Source organism: Dipteris shenzhenensis, chromosome 25 (genome assembly GCF_047967505.1).
Source record: "Dipteris shenzhenensis isolate YYH24624 ecotype China chromosome 25, Dip_SZ_1.0, whole genome shotgun sequence".
NCBI classification, from domain to species: Eukaryota; Viridiplantae; Streptophyta; class Polypodiopsida; order Gleicheniales; family Dipteridaceae; genus Dipteris; species Dipteris shenzhenensis.
This window is the reverse complement of record NC_141620.1, coordinates 32,997,648-33,018,112: the sequence shown is the minus strand read 5'-3', so window position 1 is coordinate 33,018,112 and position 20,465 is coordinate 32,997,648. Positions and strand designations below refer to the sequence as shown.

Genomic DNA, 20,465 nt, shown 5'->3' with positions numbered 1-20,465 from the left:
AGAACTGTTCTGTTTTCAAAAGAGTCACTCTCGTGGGCTGACATTGCAGATTCGTGGATTATTGGAGGTGACTTCAACATGGTTGAGGCACCTTCTGATAAGCAAGGGGGCAGAGAACGTGGTATTCATTCCCTCGAGAGAGCAGCTTGGGATGCCTTCTTGTTCAGGTTCAGTGGCAGAGATGTTTGGTCAGATGATGCATTTCATATTCAGTCTCAGTCACTTTTGTTTTCATGGTCGAACCATAGGGTGAAGATGCCTATCCATGCTCGGATTGATAGATTCTATGTGGATGATTGGGCTCTTGATAGAGGGGGAACAGTTTGCATTGCACCTGGTGTTTCCACTTCCGACCATTTTTCAGTAGTTTTGTCCATCTCAGAGCCCCATCTGAGAGGACGGTCTCACAGTATCAGGATCCTCGATGCCTTATACACGGATGAGACTCTCACAAGGGCAGTCTTGGAGATTTGGGTTTCTCACATGCAGGGGGGGTGGCCGGTCCTTCACATGTGGCCATAGCACTTGCCAGTATCAACGACTTTTATCACTCCATTGCTAGTGCTCGGCGAGGTGAGGTACTCAGGCGGGAGATTGGTATCTGCCGGCAGTTGGCAGCCTTACAGAGGGAGGAGCAAAGACGACCATCCAATTCTTGGATACAGGAGCGCCTTGCTGCGGCAAGGACTCACTTGCAGACATTGCTTGATCAGAGAGCAGAGTATGCCTTCCATGCACAAGAGTCCTTTTGGATACAGATGGGAGGGAGAGTCAATAAACACTTTTTCTCTACACTTGGTCCCAGACATAGTAGAGAGAGTGTCAAGCAGCTTATTGACTCTGACGGCGTTTTGTAGTCTCATCTGGATACCGTCATGCACTTAGCGACAGCTTTCTATGCCTCCCTCCTTTCTGCAGATCCTGACACACAGGCCAGAGATGTGGCTAGAGGTGAGATTTGGCAGAGTTTACCTGTGTTGGTCACACCAGAGATTATATGCTCACTTGATGCACGCTTTACCAACACAGAGTTCAAGACTGCTCTCTCCGCCCTTCATAAGGGCAAATGCCCTAGTTATGATGGTCTTACTCCTCCTTTTTTTACAGCCTTTTGGGATATGATAGATGATCATATTACTTCAGCCCTGCTGGGCATTTGGAACTCAGGTGAGATGCCTGACTCACTGACCGAGGGACTCATTCACCTTATCCCGAAAGGTGGCAACAGGAATTTTGTATCCCATTGGAGACCCATCACTCTTTTGGGCACTCTATACAAAATCCTTGCCAAGGCGGTCAGCATCCGATTGCAGCCCCTTCCTCCAGACCTCATCCATGATACTCAGACAGGCTCTGTGCATGGCAGGAGCATATTTTTCCTTTTGGGAAGCCACAGAGTGGGCTATGCAGAGCGGGCAGAGGCTGGCTTTTCTACTCCTGGACTTCGAGAAAGCCTATGACAGAGTAGATTGGGGTTTTCTTAAGGGCGCTCTTCTACGATTTGGATTTTCAAATGCATGGATTAGAGGGGTGGCCTCTATTTACAGATCAACCCACAGCCAAGTTTTGATTGGAGGGGTAAGGGGTGACAGGTTTCAGATTTCTAGATCAGTTCGTCAGGGATGCCCTTTAGCCCCCTTTCTCTTTCCTTTTGTGGCAGAAGCTATGAGTATCTTCCTTAGATCTCAGGCTGAGCTTTATGGGTTGAGATTGCCCTTGAGACAAGAGTAGGAGCTTCTTGTTTGCTGATGACACTGCTATTTTTATTGAGGCCTCTTCGCAGTCACTTGATTCTTTCCAGACAGCCTTGGATATTTTTTGCTCAGCTGCGGGCACACATTAACTAGCATAAATCCTTTGGCTTTTGGATCAATGATGAGGACACTCGAGGCTGGGGAGTTGACATTGGCTTTTCCTGGATTCAGAGGGGTATTCCTATCAGATATTTGGGATGCCAGGTAGGATTGGGCATCTATCCAGCACAGCAGTTTGCCCCAGTACTAGAAAGTATAAGGAAAAAGCTCCTTTTTTGGAGCTCAGCCAAACTCGACCTTGGCTCTAGAGTTGTGGTAGTGAACCAGGTTCTCTTGGCCACCGCTTGGTTTGTGTGTTCTTGCTGGTGCCGATCTAGGGATTGCATCACTCAGCTGATTAGACCAGTCAGAAATTTTTTATGGAGTGGACTTGATGGCATGCAAGATGTTGCAGTGAGGGTGGCTTAGGAGACCATTATTCTCCCTACATGGGAGGGGGCCTTAATATCATTGACCCGGACTTGCAGTGCAGGGCATTGCTTTGTAAGGTGGTGGTGAGGGGACTCATGCCTGAGCAGGAACCTTGGAAGGATTTCTTTTTTGGACACATTCAGGCTTGCACACCTACCTTGGGAGATGATTGGGTGGACAGCCCTCGCTGGATTTTTACTTCCGCCTCTCTCAGGTCTCCTGCCTCTCCTCTCTTGACTGCCATCCTCAAAGCTTGGGGGAGCTTCAAAGGTTCCGCCCTCTACCCTTGAAGAGATTGATAGGCAGCCGATCATTTGGAACGATAGTATACTTGATGAGCATGGCAGACCACTAGGCACTTCCCATTATATGCAATGGTCTAAATGGGAGAGAGGCCCCGCCTACACAGTAGGCACTTGGAAGGCTTTTATCAAGCTACTTGAGGATTAGAGGCTACAGCCCGTGACTCACCTCAGAGGGGTAGCACGCAGGATTCAGCAGATAGATGCAGCCATCCCGGTGGAATGGACAGCTGAGATGCCTATTACTTCCACCACTTGGATGGGAGCTTTTTCGAGAACATCAGTTGCTCTACAGGTGATCGCTCTTCGAGGTCTCGAGGAAGATGCTCTAGTCTTTCACGTTGGGGATGGAGGTATACTCTCTAGATCCACGGATGATATTCTTCTAGAGGTTGCCTTTCAGCCTGTCAGGATTGCTGGTTTTGTGAACCATGGAGCTGGCTTGCAGTGGTACTTAGACCCCGACCCTCTGCTCTTGGCCCTGGGATCCTGGAGGTTGTGGTTATATGGAGGTGTACCTATCAAGTGCTTGCAGTGGGACCCAGGAGAGTGGGAGTGGATAGATCATGGGTACCAAGAGAGGGGGATTCCCTTCTTTCGTTTCACAGTTGGTAATGCCAGGAGATTTCACTGAGTAGTAGAGGTTGTATTCCCTCCAGAGCCCCCCATTGGGATAGCTTCTTCATCACCGCAAATTTGCGTGGGAATTTCTAGAGGAGGCTCTGGAAATCCCTCAGAAATAGAAAGATCACTCTTTTCATTTCGCTTTCTATTCATGGAGGGATTGCAGTGAACCTGTGGAGATCACGATTTGGGGCTGATCCCACTTCCCCTTGCTGTCATTTTGCAAAGGAGTCAGTGCGACATTGCCTTTGAGACTGCAATCAAGCAAGGACTGTTTGGAAAGGAGTTGCTCGGATACTCAGCATTTTTCATACTTCCCCTTTCTTCATGACTTGGGGCTGGGTCGCATTGTTATCCCTTACTGGGCCCCAGGTGTTTTATGAGGGTGAGCCTTCTTCTTGGGCACTCTCGATCCGCCGACAGGTGATAGAGCCCTACTCTCTTCAAGATGTACCACATATTCCTTTCAGAGCTTCACATGTTTCAGTGGACACCTCTTGGGAGATTTTGGCTAGCATCTCCTCTTGGCACATTTGGAGAGCCAGATGCACAGAGGCCTTGGATGGCACCCAGATACACCCATCACAGGTGTTCACGGGTATTTGGAGTGACACGGTTCACACTTTGATAGCCATTAGCATGCAAGGCCCTTCACGGGCAGCCTCTTCTAGGAGGACTATATTTCTTCGAGTTTGGAGGGATTCTCCCTTCTTCTCGGAGGATGCTACCGGATTGAGATGGCACTATCAGCCCCAATCCTTTCTTTTTGGCTCTTGAGCTTTTCATGCATTGCATGGTGTATCCCGTATTCCCTTATGAAGCTTGCTCTAATGATTTTCTTCAATACTTAATAGAAGTCTCTTTTTTGCAAAAAAAAAACCCATAGTGTCAAACAGGGATGTCAAATTTACCAGTCATTTTTGGACTGCGGTGTTTGCGACACTAAGGACTGAGTTGGGAATGAGTAGTGGGAATCATCCAGAAACGGATGGTCAGACGGAAAGAATCAACCAAATTTTAGAGGATATGCTTAGAGCGTATGTGTCATTGAGGCAACATACATGGGACAAGTGGTTGCCATTGTTAGAATTTGCCTACAATGATAGAAAACATTGATCTACAGGGTTCAGTCCGTTTGAGCTGAACTATGGTTATAGACCAGCAAATCCAACTACAGTTGGAGTACCTCAGAAAGTGCCTAGTGCCGCGAACTTTGTAGTTCAGATGCGGGAGATGCTAGCACTTGCGAGAGCTGACATCCGCTAAGCTATGGATAGAGCTAAGGTGTATGCGGATGAAAACAGATTGGTTAGAGAATTTAAGTAAGGAGAAAAAGTTTTTCTCAGAGTTCCTTCGCACTCTTAGTCTTTGACTACATGAGAGTGTGCTAAGTTATCACCTCGATATTGTGGGCCATGGTTAATTCTAAAAAGAATAGGCAAGGTAGCCTATAAATTAGAATTACCAAAGGGTTGTAAGGTGCATCCAGTGTTTCATGTTTCTCATTTAAAAAAAATTTTACATACAGGTGACTCACTAATCGAAGGTGTTGTTTTGTTTCAGGAGAGAGAGAATAATGCAAGACGCAAACCAACAAGAATCTTGGACCGAGGACCAATGCAAGTACGCAATCGGAAGATACCCACGATGTTGGTTGCATGGCATGGTTTACCTCTATCAGAAGCTACATGGGAATCCATATACCAGTTATGGAGAATGTTCCCAAACTTAATCATCGAGGACGCTGATGCCTGAAGAGGGAAGGAATGTTACGCTCAAGTTGAGGTGACATGACCTCGGAAGGGTCAATAGACCTTTTCTTTTGAAGGATCAATGTTTGTATTATATTTGTTTGGGCTTTACGTAAAGGATCAGAAAGGAATCAAAGTCAAGATCCTTGGTGAGGGTGATATGGCACTAGACTAGCTGGATCTAAGGCTAAGGGGTATAAATGCATTAAATGTGCCAAGGGGCAAATGATTTCCATGATATCCCAAGAGAGGGGTAAATGATGCATTTAGGAGGTACCCTAAAATGTAGACATGTGGCATACTAGATCCATCTAGGGAATTGGGGCTCGTTGGAATTTGACAAGCAAGAACTTTCACGTAAGAGATTCTGTGAGCTTGCTACCATCGAGGTTGGCTGGGAGGAAAATATGTGCCTATGCTTGTGATTGGGAAAAGAGAGTTAGGCCTTTATATGTTTATACGTCATAATCCACTCCATCTGCCCCATCCTGGATGTGATGATGAGTCTGTTACACATAGGCATTGAACAATGAAAATGGGGTTGTGTGGACCTCTAATCTGGTTCACACCAACAAAGTTCAATGGGTCAGAAGAGGTGCACAAAAGACAATCTGCTATATGAATCAATCGACAGAGTCATAATTCAATCTATTATATTTAAAACATTTAACTCACATTTGCAGAAAGCTCTTTGATTTGCTTCCTGAACTCAGGCTCATCGTCCAGTCCAAGATCAGCAGGCAAAGCTAAAGAATCCCACCACCTGAGAAAACAGTAGCATATACCAGATTGTTAATACCGTAAAACAGATCGAAATCCCCCAATCATCTGTCTGAAAGAAGATCATTTCCCTAAAACTAAAACCTCTTTGTCAGTTACTAATCAAGGGACTCTTACGTGTTTTCCTTTCTAAATTAAATGGCAAACACTTAGCATTAGAAATATTTTTGGTTTCACCGTACAAGCATTTATAACCCATGGAAAATGGCTCCCATGCCTTGAGTAATGGCATCGTCCCGTTTTCATCATTAGGCCAAAGACAATTTTCACCCCTTGTTATGTGTGCTTCGCTCTTGAACTTTGAAGCCTTGAGAATTGTTGAACATATCACCTACCGTAAGACAGCCATTACAGCACAATGATTATCACGAATCACGATATCTTATCTTCAATGCAATTTCTATAATCATAAGATTGCTCCACTCACAAACTTCTCTCTTTTCTTCGACTTGTTTCATTGCTTTCCTGAACTGCATAAACTGACTGTATAAGTCACCCACAAGCTACTTTTGCTAACTAGCTAGTTTTTTTTTGCCTATCAGTCTGAGAGTTCATTTTCAGAGTGATTTTTCTTTTCTCCAACTACCTCCCTGTAGGTGGTCTGTAGTTACAAAGGGACTCTTATCTCCAACTAGATTCATATATTTAAAGAATATTTAACAAGGGTACGTTAGTTTTGCTTTTAGAATTACAATAAAGGACAGAGATTGTAACCAGACGATGAGTTCCAACTTTGCAAGGTACCTTGGCAGCTACATGGAAGATATCATTTGTTTCTGCAATGCAAACATCCAGTCAGGACACTAAGAGTGAATTTTATAAACCACTCTCTTTATTCTCATATAATATTGAGTAAACCATTCAGTTCTTTTTCTGCTTTCATTACATTATTATACTTCTCTGCCCAATTCATGTGTACACAAAATGAGAGTCACCTTATCACAATCATCTGATACTTCTATTTCAAATCCAGAAAGGGGGAATCTTGTTTATTTCAACTCTCATAGCAAGGTAGCATTGCAGCCCATGGATGCTCCTTCCACCCAGATCTGCCCATGTGGCATCCATATCTGATGCATACACAGCTGCCTCTCATGCTCCCCAATCCTCTACAGGCTACATGTAGCTTACAGGTAAGACAAGGAACCATCTGCTCCAGCAACCCCTCTCAATGTCACACAATGGACCCACAATTACCCAATCTCATATCCAATCTATCTAGTTCCTTTCAAAAGCTCTTAGGAACAAATTCAAAAGTTTGTCGAAATCCAGTTCAAATACTTGCATCAAGGACAGCATCAAAGGCTCAACTCCCCACCTTCATGGGTCTGACATGTCATCGTTTCCATCCCAAGGAAATTAATATTCCTTGCTCATCTCAAGTGGCTTCTCCTTTTGGTTGTTTCCTTTGTTTTGTAAATACAACAAAGGAGTACTTAGCTTCCCCCATGGTCCTCAATTACCATTCTAGTGTCCCAATGATATCAATAAAGCTCTCTCTCTTAAGACTGTCCTAGCTAGCAATCGTTTCCTTGCATATACTCCACCAAGGGGGGCAGGGGATGTCTATAGTTGTCAGTATGCCTAACTTGTCACTTGGTTTGGGACTCCAAGTTTTTCTATATGACCTTCATAGCCCAAGAGCCACCAAACATGACTTGAAGCATTTGAATCATAGGACTACGGTACCTACGGACTTCACTCACAATCCTTAGAAATATGACCCCTTGGTTGCTGCTTATGGCCACATTAAGATTGGCAGATCCCAAACAGGACTTGAAGCATTTGAATCATAGGACTACGGTACCTACGGATTTCACAACTCACAAGCTTTAGACATATGTCCCCTTGGTTGCTGCCGATGGTCACATGAAGATTGGCAGATCCCTTAGAGCAACACAAGATCGGACACTTAGGATACAACAATGGGTATATGGAGTCTCATGCAGTGCATGCCAAGGGCTGAGGTATGTTGCTTCATGTCAGCTGGCTGGCACGCCAGTCAGTTGCCTTATCAACTGACCAGTCAGTCCCACCCAGTCACCCATATTACAACCTTCTCCCAATGCTATATGAAGACCATTGCATAGACCAAATGGCAGGGCCTTTAGCAGCAAGTTCACCCTCAAGTCCTCCTAGCCAGCAGGAAAAGCAGGCCAGCCATGTTGGGCAATTCCACAATTCAAGCAGAGGCAGCATTTGAGGTCTTTGTCCCTGCCGAGTGTGATTCCTCTCTCCGCTGATTCTCTTATCTCTATTCAGTTTATGTAAATAATCTGCAGTCAGTAGCCAATTAGCAAGAAAGTCTTGTGCATTTTGCTCCTTCATAAAAGTCCAGAACAGTCATGTGGGCACCCTCCAACCCAATATACACTCTGGATTCTGTCACAATGAGCTAGAATAAACCCTGGAATTGTGCCACAATGAGCTATGATAAAGAGAACCTTGCAAATCTCACCCAAGTTTTAAAATGATCTTACCTTCCTTCTAAGCTGGATATTTCTGTAACCTTGCTCTTGATTTTCCTTGTTTCGCGCAATATTTGTTTGTAACCACATTTCCATGTATCGTGTGCACTATAGTAAAAATCCCTCACTATGTGAGGTGCACCACATTGTAATAAATCCCTCACTACGTGACATGCGCACTGCCATTGTAGAAATCACTCACTACATGACGTGCGCACTGCAATAGTAGAAATCCCTCACTACGTGGCATGTGCACTGCCATTGTAAATGGTGTCAACCAGCTTTTGAGGCCTTACATCTATATTTAAATTTATTCCCAATTACAACCTCCAAGTATAGTCAAAGAGCATACCTTCATAATTGTATTCTAACAGCAAAGAAGACTAGAGAACAAACTCTTTCCGTGCATATAAAAGGAAGGTAAGCTATCCATAATATGAGAAGATTGCAACATACTAACACATACCATCAGCATGATTCTTAAACTTGCAGAGTTGATCCTTCTTTTTGCAATGAGACTTTGGGCCAGTGCATAGTAAAGAATGGTAAGATTCCCAAGCTGCCTTTGCACATATATCACTGGAATGCAGATTTAAAAGTGAAAGAAAAAATCATTGTCTGCACATCACTGGGTTAATTTGTTGAGGGCGAATCATTTTAAATATACTCAGACACTTACAGAAAAGCATTAAACCACTACAAAGAGAAACTGAGATTGAAAAGCTATCATTGAAACATAAGGTAATTAGAAAGTCTACGAAGTGGAAGACAGTCAAATGATACTACACTCCAAAATCGCGTGAAGGCAGAGGTTTAATGCATAGGCTGCAGAGTTTCTGAAAAACAAAATGATATCTTCAGATTGTAAACTTCACCTGCAGAAAAGTTCATCTAAGCAGCCACCAAAACACTTGACAACAGGTGGCAGTGGAAAGCGGTCTGCATAAGGGAGCTGAAAATTGTCACTTAAAATCAATTCCACTAGATCTGGAAGTCGATTAATCGTCCTCATGTTCTCTTTCTTACAATAAATATGATCAGACCCATCACATTCAGCAGATTGGAAGCCAGTTTCCGTGGTCATTGCTGAATCATTGTCCTCTTGCACTGCATGGGTGGAGCCAGTTTGAGGAGGCTGACTGCCCGCTTCATGTACCTCAGCACAATTATCTTGCCTCTCATCAAGCACTTTTTCCTTCTCTAAGAGAAGGCGCCTTCCAATTTGCAACTCAATTGAGCCGATAAAACAGAAGCAAAAGCTGCAGACCAAAGCATCAGCCTGCCCAAGCGAAAAGTGAGGACAAGGTTAGCCATTGACCACCGTGCTTCCGATAGAGATTTGTTTGGTGTGACTTTACTAAAACCAAAACAAAATTGAATTCCTCACTTTTGACAGCAATCCTGTATTAGCAAAGAGCACACCTTCTGAACCTGAGATAGGGCAAGAAACACATCATAAATGTATACAAACCTGTGTGGACAGTATTTGCAAAACTTTCTCAGCAAGGGCTCGTAAAATTTTGGACATGAAAATTACATAACTCAAGGCTTGAAATGGATCATTTTAAACGGTTTGCATGATGTATATGACACCACAAGCAACAAAACACAGAATGTTACTGAGACAAAGGTAAGCTAGAGCAAGGGCAAGGGAAAAAGACCATGTCATACGATGCAAGAAGTTTTCCAATATTTTGCATCTTTTTAAAGCACAGTCACTGCGAATAATCATTGGTCAAGTGCTAAGCAGACATTTAACCCAACCCCTTTAGGAAAAATGGTAAGGTATGCGAGATCAACTATAGTTGACGATTAAGAAAGAACTTAATGAGCAGACGAAATCTGGAACAATCTTGTATGAACAGCACACTACTGAGATTCCCTCAAGGTATTGAATTGTTTATGCATGAATGGCCTCTCTCATAGAGTGTGAAGAGGTACAACAAGGGAGTAACACCCACCAAAGGGTGGGATGTGTACCCCTTGAAAGTGTGTGACCATTCATGAAAGGTGTACACATAGAACTGTAATAGATGTGTCTCTCTATGAACGGAACTGAGTAGAAGTGTGTGCCTCTTGTGAAGGGTTACGCCTCATGAGGTGTTCTATTCAAAGAGTAACACGCATCTACACATCACAATATACACAAGTCTCAGGTTAGAAAAGGAGTCAGGTTATGGACCCTGAGAACCCCTCCATTCAAAACAAGCATTTGGGTCTGGATCGGAATCTGAGATGGATAACTACAACTATTGTAGCAAATTCAGATATGGCTACATGTCCTCATGTGCCTGCTAAAAGCAATCATCGAGATCTCTCCATTGTACAAGGAGCTACACAATAGGATGTGGTCCAATATCGGTTCAAGAATACGTAGCACATAGACGTCTTGAATTTAGGAACATGTGAATTTGGAATTGAGTGCAAGTTCCTCACCTACAAATTGTTTCAACCATAAAATGTGAGAAGACGGAAGGATCTAGGATGGAAATAAATCCAGCTTTTGTAACTTACATATAGTATTTTGTTATGATCGGGAACATTTAGCCACAGCTCTGGAAACACCAAACTTGTACCGAAAAGAAGCTAAAAATAGAAGAAACATGTCGCTTTCTTGAACTCCCACCAGTAACCTCTCTCTCCATTAGCTGAGCGTAGATACATGTGCTTTACTCTTTACCACACAAGAGCTAGCGCAGATATTTATTTATGATTTCAAAAAAAAGGGCTTGCATCTCTTGTACTACTTCATCAGCAAAGGCCAATCTATCTTGAAGCTTGGATAAAAAAAGTTCAATGGAACTATAGGAGTGTAACATATGCTGCCTCAAAACGTGTTATTGATGGTGCTATGGTGATAGTTGTTGTATGCAGATTCTTATCAAAAGTAGAAACTCTTTCCAAGATGACAATTACCATTGGATGTATTGTAAAAGCATCAAGCTATTCAGTTTGTCCATGCACTTCCCAATCATAGGCTGATCTCTAGCAATGCTACACCAAGTCATTGAAAAGAGAGAGGTCTAGACGTTACTTGTGAGAGGTCCTCTATCTTGATAAAGTGTTTCGATACACTGAGTTCTGAAGATATATTCAACAAAGTTTCATGCAATATGTCACCAAGCTGTAAATATTCCAAGTAAAGTTGATCTCTTAGTTGATCATAATTTAAGAGTTCCTCATTATTGTTATTATGGTGACAGAGTTCTTTTAAGTGGTCAAAGCATTGACTTCGGTCAAAGACACTTGACTTCCGTCAAGAACCCCTGACTTCGGCCAAGGAGACTTGGTTTAGGCCAAGAGGGTTGACTTTAGTAAATCAAGATATTCCGACCTCTGTTGGAGATATTTAGTCATAATTAAGACGCCTTGACTATTGGTCAAAGCCCCCTTAATTGTAGTCGAAGAGGGTCCACCTCAATAAACCAAAGAATTAATGTTTGGCGTGCGCATTGGTTTGCTTGGTGGGGATGCCCAAAAGACTAGGACTAGTCTAGAGTTATTATCTTGCATGCAAGAGCTAACACTTAATCGATGCCACAGTTATGTTCTTCAATTAATTGTTGTAAATTTCAAGTGTGATTAAATACCCCAAGCTTATGGACCCTAGCAAGCAACCAGAAGATATTCATGTGTGACCAAGGGCTACAAAGGCTCTCCCCACGAAAGGTTAGGTTCTCTTCATGCCTCGGTGGCATGAAATGGGCTTTCAATTGCTCCACGAACTTAGCTCATTCATGGATAGGCTCTTTTCATGTTTGTGACAAAGACCACCACATTAGAGCATCATTTTGTAGATGCAATGTAGCAACAGCAAGCTTCTCTTGCTCGGTCTTGTCTTGATGGGCAAAGTATAGCTCAAAATAGCGAATCCAATTGAGGATTTTGTCAGCCTTCCTTGCCCCATCAACTCGATTCTCTCTCGGGGTTGGAATTCGGATCTCTTAGAAGGAGTACTTTACTCTTCATCCCCAAAGTTTAGAGCCCTCTTAGTCGCTAACTTGTCATAATGGACTATTTAATCATATTGCTAGGCTAAAAAATCAGCTTATCCGCAAGAGTCTCCTCTCTTCCTCTTGCACTTGGATTATAATCCACGTGTGCTGGATTTCGAGTTGAAGGCGTAAACTCATCACCTTGTTCTTGGATGGCCTCATTCCTTCTTTCATTACGAAAGAAGAACTCCCTATCAAGAGGTTCTTGAAGGAGAGACTGATATAGATCTATTTGTGGGTTATCATACTCAAGATGTGTGTAACTCTCACCTAATCCATCCTCTTCGGGAGGGGGTGAAGGTGTTCTTTTTCTCTCTCCTTCGGGTAATGGAGGAAAAGGAATAAGTTCATTGTTATATCTCCCTTCCCCTTCCATTCTTTCCTTTTAGTAATACAAGAGAGAAATTGACTTCCTGTAATTTCAGAAAAGGGACTTATTTCATAGCAAAAGTCAAGTGTTGTAAAGTTGGTGGTACTTATCTGACTCCCGCTTCGCTTGTGTCCAAGAACCACTTCAAATGACCTCTTCTTCACTCTCATTTAGGCGGCTTCTTGCAATTCTGCTGTAAACTGGTACACTCCGTTTGGGCTACTTATTTTGAGTGGATTGGAGCTCTAGATACCGTTATAGGGGGTACTTGGTGGGTGGATCACCCCCTTAAAATCTTGTTCCGATCCGACTCTCCGTTGGGGAGAATTGGGGGGTCTCTTTTCCTCACAGTTTAAGGATTTTAAAGGTACGTTCACACCGCCGGGGGGGGGGGGCGTCACCCTGTTAGGACACCCCGTTCCCTGTCCAAGAGCAACAAATTTCAAAGAAAGCCCTTGTCTCAGACCCTCAAAATTTCAGCCTTTGGAGGACAAAAAAAATTGCTTGCAACACAATGTTCGGAACAAAATGCTGCTTGCTGGAAATACATACCAGAGAAGCATTCCTTTTCTGATTTGTCGCTCCGCCGCGGTTTCAAATTGCTATCATTGATAGCACGTCGTGCGTCGCTTGTCGTCGAGCGCCTCCGCACACCGTGCCGTCCCTCATCCGTGCCTTCCCACCATCGCGTTCGCCGATCTTTGTCGTGCCACGCTCTTCTTCGCGCCACCCTCTACCCTCCTCTCCTGCTTCTTGTCCTAGTCATGGACTGTCACCGCTCTGATACCAAATGTAAAGAACCAGACTTCTCAACAATCCAAATGTGTGCAATGCATGCAGAATTTGAATGCCAATTGGCCCTCCAATGGGAAAGAGCGCCCTCGTGAGAGTACTTGTTTCTATTTGGACCTACATGCAACGTGGGAGAGAGAAGGCGGATGAATGCAATGTGGTAGAGAGAATGCTACATGAGATTCACAATGAAGGGTGATACCCTTTCATTAATGTCCCTTGAGATTACTCAAGTTCCATCTTCCCATTTACACCTACCCTTATCCTATGACCCATGCACCTACCATTTGATTAAATCTAATGCACCCTTCCCTTTCCCATTGCCCCTAGGACCTAGACACGTGTATACACATCTTTATTACTAATCATTGGCCAATGTTACATAGTTTAGCGGTACTATTTACATCGCTTGATCAATCATAAATACAAACATATAAACGCACCATCAAATTGGCGCCTAACAATAATAAAGTTCTAATGATTATTAATTAACTAAATAATCATTTCTCTTGTCATGACAAGGTGGATCACGAACTATGACTGGCAATGAAGTCAAGATACTAAATGAAAGTGGTCCGCGCCAAGAAGGGGGGGAGAAACTATAAAGTCCTCTAGCCATGTCACAAAAGTCGGTGAAGGATAAGTAGTCTACAGTGCGATTTGTCCCCTCCATGTGGGAAACATGTAAGCCCTCTAGAGAATGGCCATCGCTGAATCCATATATCTCTCATGTCGACTAGCTCCTCCTCCTCTATCCCAGAGTGCCCTGGGACCAAGTCAAATGCATAGAAATCTGGCCTATCTCTACGCTCGGTCTACCTCGGTACCCTATGGTGCGGTGGTCCCATCCTCCTACTCTTTGATATGTCGTAGTAGTATCTCCCTGTGTCGTCGCATCTCCATCAGGTAGAGCCCAATGCAAACCTAGTCTTGGAAGTGGATCAGTCGTGAGAGTGGGCCAAACGTATCCCTCCTCAAAAAGGCAGTGGTAGCGCCCTCGGATCTCATAGTAGGCTCGGCAGACACATAGAAAGTGCTCCTCTGTCTCCACCGTCCCCATCGTGCACAACCTGAAAGCGGCCTCTAATCACTCAGAGGGCAGTGGAACTAAACCTTTAATCACTTCAGCACTTATTTACAGCTCACAAAGCATATATCACAACCATTAACCATTGCATGATCACCATTTGGCATTTACCCATTTGTTCACAAACAAAACCACTGAAAAAGGAATGGAGGTTAGAATGCCCCTACTCAACAAACATAGACAAGTGCACCCAATTGGCCCCAAACACCGTGGCACCCCTTTCGGTATTTCTTTATATTTCACAATGTAATGATTACAAGTTGCATCTGGGAGACCTTCCCTGCAACTGAGCACGCAGCCCCAATTCATTGAACCTTCGCAAGGCTTTCAAGCATAGAACACCATCACATAAGTGCACTTAACCCATAGGCTCAATCCAAAGGCATTCTCTTTTCCGAGTACAATTCCATTGGCTGTCCCAATGCAATCACACTGCACCCCCCAGTTGCACTCTCTTTGAGTGGTTTCCAGATGGCATTCACAAAGCTTTTCAAAGCTCCAAAATAAAATCAGCAAAGTACCCAACCAAAGAATGACTCATGTAGCACTGCCTGGGCACCTGTGAACCAAGAAAGAGGCGGCACACGAGGCCAACCAATAGCTTATGGCAAAAAGAAATTGCAATAGCAAAATCACAACTCACCAAGCTCTGAAAACTCGAACCAAGGGGTAGCTCCTACGAGCCCCCTCCCTCCCTTCCGCAGCCTCTACCTCCCTACCCTCCTCTGCCTCTCTCCCTCGCCCTCGCCCCACTCGCCCTCGCCTTACCCGCTCACCCTCGCCGCACACCCTCACCCCTCGCCTCATCCCGCCTCCACGCCCTCACCCCTCGCCCCTCCGCCCTTCGCCCCTCGCCTCACCTCTCGCCTCGCCCCTCGCCCTCACCCCCCCGCCCCTCGCCTCGCCCCTCCGCCCGCCCCTCGCCTCGCCCCCTCGTCTGGCCCCTCTGCCTCGCCTCGCCCCTCGCCACGCCCCCGCCCCTCGCCTCACCCCTCGCCCCTCCACCTCTCGCCCCTCCGCCCTTCCGCCCCGCCCCTCGCCCTTCACCCCCCCGCCCTCCGCCCTCGCCCTTCACCCCCCTCCGCCCTCCACCCTCGCCCCTCGCCTTCACCCCTCCCCCCTCCGCCCCCCGCCCTCGCCTCCGCCACCGTCCCTCTCCCTCGCCTCGACCTCCGCCCTCCGCTCTCGCCTCCGACATCCGCCCTCCGTCCCCTTCCGCCTTCCGCCTCCGCCCCCGCCTTCGCCTCCGCTTCCCCCGCCCACCTCGATTCGTCTCGCCTCATCCTCTTCCGTCACACCCAGGCTCCATCCCTCGTCTATCTCCCCCCCCTTTTTTGGTGGCAGCCTCTTCTTCATCGGAGGTCTCGCAGTTTGTCTTGGCGGTATGGCGGCTTCCTGCCCGGAACCGGAGGCCCAGCCGGACCTTCCCTCTCCAGATGCCTACCGCGTGATCTTGACAGAGCAACAGTCGTCTCGGGTACAACAGGTTGCCAATGACTTTGCCCTTACTTCCGTCTATGGCAGAGTCATTGGACACTCTCCCTCCAGATCAGCCATCAGGGACTGGCTCCAGTCCACTCTCATGCTAGAGGACAGCCACATCGAGGAGGTGGCCCTTATGGGAAGGGGCATCTTCTGGCTTAAACTCTCCTCTGCGAAAGCTGCGAGCAACCTGATTGCTGGTTCCCCCACATCTGTGGATGGAAAGATCATCATGATAGTCCCTTGGTACCGTGGTTTTAGCGCAGCGGACTTTGATGCTCGTTTCCGCATACCTCGCCACCCAGTGACGCTAGTTTTTCCAGGCCTTGCTGCTGAGTTGCGGCCGATAGTCAGGGACCTGGGTTCCCACTTTGGCTGGGTGATGCATGACACTTTCGTCGACACGGTTACTGCGGCAGGAGCGCCCCGAGTCCGTGTGGTTGTGGCAGACCCTGCGACTCTCCCTGCAGTGATTGAGATCGTGACAGATGCTGGCAGCATTACTCACAGCATGGTAGTCACAGGACAGCCAGGCCAGTGCCTGAGGTGTCACGGCTTTGGGCACCTGGTTGCTGCTTGTCCACGATTCTCCAGATCCTCTCGGCCCTCCCCGCCCCCCCCTCCGTCCCCTCCCCCCCCCCAAGGGCAGCCACGTCAGGAGGAGCAGAGGCAGCCGCAGTCCGGTCCAGAGGTGGCTGGCGACTGGACAGAGGTCAGAAGGAAAAGAGGAAAGAATAAGAAGATTTCTGACAAAGGCAAGGAGACAGAGGTTACCCAACCTGCAACAGCGCCTCAGAGACCTGACAGGAAGCCGCCCCAGGGTCCTGGGAGAGCTTCTTCTTCGACTGTAGCCCGCCCTCCGCAGCCTCAGGTCCCCCTCTCTTCCGCTCCCCAACCCCCTTCCACTCAGTTCTAGCCCCTTCCCCAGCCGCAGCCCCCTCTTCCCGACCGCAGCATCAGCCCCCGCCTCTTCCTCTTCAGCCCCCTCCTCTTTTTACTCAGTCCCAGTCCCAGTTTCCCCCGCCCCTCTCAGCTCTCCTGCAGTGTCAGCTGCACCGATGGTTCCTCAGCCGCGGGTAGCCCCCACTCCCCCTCCTCCACCCCCCCCGCTAGTCGCTTCTGTGGAGTCTGAGTTGCCTACCCCTCAGCCTCCTTCCCCTTCCCCACCCCAGGCAGGGCACCCCGAGTCTACACCACCCCTAGAGCAGTCTTCCCTGTCTGCTAGCCCGACCCCCTCAGTTGCAGACTCTGGCGGGCCTCAGCTTCAGGAGAGAGAGCTTCCTCACGACTTCTACAGATCTGGTCCCTGGGATTACTTGGATGTGGCCGACCCTGGGACCTTCCCTGCTTGCCTCGACATCAGTATCTTCCTACTCCGTAAAGGGGCGGATGGGAAGATCGCAGCCTTGGCCCCGAGGGATGGCCCTAGCTTTGCTTTCACCTTTCTCAGCGACGGCACCGAGACTTGGACAGACGACTCGGTCTGGGAGGCTCTCAAAGAGCAGACGCACGCTCAGATTTGCTCCTGGATAGGCCCGTCGGGTGGACAGCTTCTCCAGACTCAGTGGTCCGAGGGTGACGTGCGCCTGCGGTGGCGTTGCACCGCCAAGCGCTTCAGACTGATTGTGATCCTCAGGCCCCCTCTGTGGTGGCCCCTTCCCAAGGATGTCAGAGCCTGGACTCCGCAGAAACTCCGAGCCTTCTATGGGATGACTACCTCAGAGATCTCAAGTTGGCTCGAGAAAGCGTTTGTCCATGGCACTAAAGGCCTCACGCCTTTGCTAAAAGTTTTGAAGAACGGGCAGGACGACCCCGCCTCCCCCTCCAAACCCTCTCAAAAGCATCAGCGCCTTCATTCCGAAATGTCAGCTTCTTCATCGACATCAACCGCGAGCAGACAGTTGTTCGCAGCCTACCAGTCCTCATCATGAGCTTACACCTTGTCTCCTAGAACGTGAACGGGTTTCATTCTTCTGGCACCCGTGGTCCTAGGAAGCTCATCTTGAGACAGGAACTTCAGCCAGCAGTGATTGGTCGCTTGGATATACTCCTGCTCCAGGAGCATAAGCTTTCAGCGGCTCATTCCCGTAGCTGCGGGAAGATCCTCCCTGGACGCTCTCACACTTATTGGGAGGCCTCGATCGGTGCACAGGGGAGGAGTGGCGGTGTCTGTACTTCCGTTTGCGAGTCGTTTGCCCAAGGAGTTTTTGGTCATAGTACGTTGATCCCAGGCCGTGCACTTTGGGTTGGCCTAGAGTTGGAGGGCACCAAACTAGGAATCCTCAACATCTATGCACCCACAGACCTCCGATGCAGAGCCACTTTCTGGAGGACACTCACAGAGACTCTCCCAGACATGGATTCATGGATTGTTGGAGGTGACTTCAACAATCTGGAGACTTTGGAGGACCAGCAGGGCAGAGGACCAGAGTTTACAGGTATAGCTCAGGCAGAGCAGTCCGCTTGGGACTCCTTTATCTTCGCGACAGGAGGTAGGGACAGCTAGAGAGACCCGTCCTTCCGCCAATGGCACGGGAGCTTGGACTTCTCGTGGGGCTTCCGCAGGGAAGGAGGCAGACTCCTGGAGAGATTGGACAGATTTTATGTCAGTGATTGGGCCATCAGCAGAGGTGGTCAGGTGGGTATAGTGCCAGGGACGACACTCTCCGACCACGCGCCTGTGCTCTTATCACTAGACTCGGCAACTCAGTCCCTTCCTTGTTCGTGCAGGATTCCCGATTCCATCTTCTCTAGGGAGGAGGTGCGCAGTAGATCGGTAGCCTTTGGGACAGAGATTGGGGCGAGTGCGTGGATCTGGTAGAGTCGGTGGCGCAGGCTTTGCAGGAGTCCAGCTAGATTTGCCAGCTCGCAGCCCTTCAGATTCGCCAGGAGTGGTGGGGCAGAGAGAGAGCTCTTCGTAGGGACCTCGCCTCCATTCAGCGACTCCAACAGGCAGCTCCGGGTTCGGAGGAGCTTCAGATCCAGGCCCTTCGAGCCAGAGCCCTTCTTGAGGAGACTCTCCAGCGCCGCTCAGAGTTTTCTTATCACGCCTCCCTCTCCTACTGGGCTCGAAAGGGCGACCAGATGAGCAGAGAGTTCTTCAGGACGCATGGCCAAAGGGCAGCAGGTGATCAGTTCCGGAGTCTTAGGACAGCGGAGGGGCACATCGTTACTGATCCGGAAGAAGTCATGGGGTGGCTACCGACTTCTACAGGACTCTTTTCCAGTAGGAGCAGCTTGCCCCTCGTACTAGACGTTCTCGCGAGGAGGTGTGGAGGCACATTCCAGCCCTTGTTCAGCCCAGCATGCAGGCGACGTTGATGGCACCGTTCACTACTGTCGAGATGCAGGAGGCCTTGATGGCCATCGATGGGCAGAAATGCCCTGGCGAGGATGGGCTCTCTCGCGCTTTCTTCACCTCTTTCTGGGATCAGATCCATCAGCCCCTCCTAGCAGCCTTCCAGAGGAATTTCAGCAGCGGACATATGCCTGAGAGCCTCTCCTCGGGATTGATTTGCCTCATCCCGAAGGGAGGAGACCGACAGCAGATCTGTCAGTGGCGCCCGATCACTCTCCTCACCACTGCCTACAAAATCCTTGCCAAGATGATCAGCGCCAGAGTTCGGCCTCTACTTCCTGACCTCATTCATGACACTCAGACAGGCTTTGTCCAGGATCGCAGTATCCTGGATAATGTCTTTACCTTCTCAGAGGCGACGGAGTGGGCTCAACATAGTGGGTCGCACTTAGCCATCCTACTTCTCGACTTTGAGAAGGCCTACGATCGAGTGGACTGGTCCTTCCTGGAGGGTACTTTGGAGAGACTAGGATTCCCAGTAGGATGGATTCAGGGTATCTCAGCATTATACAGGACAGCTTCCAGCAGGGTCATCATCGGCGGCAGGATGGGAGAGCGATTTCGTTTGGAGAGATCAGTGTGTCAGGGTTGCCCCCTCGCTCCTTACCTGTTTCTCTTCTTCGCCGAGGCGATGACATACTACCTTCGGGCGAGGTCGACCGGGATCCGGGGTGCTCGCCTTCCCATCAGGGAGGACATGGAGCTCTTGGACTCGGAGTATGCAGATGACACAGCACTGTATGTTCAGGATGATGAGATGATTCTGGAGAGGGTGAGGCTGGCCTTAGAGGTCTTCTGCTGAGCAGTCGGTGCGAAAATCAACTGGAACAAATCAGTTGGTTTTCTCACAAACCCTTTTCAAAACTGACCTCATTTTATTGTATCTTGTTTTCGAAGTAATATAATCAGCACTGTTTTTTCGGGAAAAAAAAAAAAAGAAAACTCGAACCAAGTCCTCAATCGCCAAGAGGACATAGTAGCTAATGCCGAATTGCATTCTCAGCCAAAGAGGAGTGCAACGGCATGAAGAAAGAGCATTTACAAGAGCCGACCAACAAGAATTCCACTCAAAAATGCGAAAAGAAGCACTTCTGTCGCGAAGAAGTGGGAGTTCTTGGGCTCAAAAGAAGCGTGCTTCAAAGAGGAATGCATTGAGAAGGTTTTGGAGAAGTTTCATCACTGGAAAGTCCTCCAAAAATGAGAAAAACCAGTCAACCAGCGCGTGGGACCA

The 20,465-nt window shown here is 47.6% G+C and overlaps 1 protein-coding gene across 2 annotated transcripts in view; it reads right to left on the bottom strand.

The window, feature by feature from the left end:
* Window positions 1-20,465, bottom strand: part of ATXR2 (histone-lysine N-methyltransferase ATXR2) — a 198,992-nt gene that overhangs the window by 106,544 nt on the left and 71,983 nt on the right. Inside the window, exons 4-8 of one of the 2 annotated variants that reach the window (XM_087396398.1) lie at window positions 9,026-9,429; window positions 8,617-8,729; window positions 6,397-6,458; window positions 5,865-6,013; window positions 5,578-5,665 (exon numbers count right to left, since the gene is read on the bottom strand). In XM_087396398.1, coding sequence (XP_087252524.1) covers window positions 5,578-5,665; window positions 5,865-6,013; window positions 6,397-6,458; window positions 8,617-8,729; window positions 9,026-9,429 — 816 coding nt within the window. The remainder of the gene's footprint in view (window positions 1-5,577; window positions 5,666-5,864; window positions 6,014-6,396; window positions 6,459-8,616; window positions 8,730-9,025; window positions 9,430-20,465) is intronic. The other variant, XM_087396399.1, reaches the window with a different exon arrangement.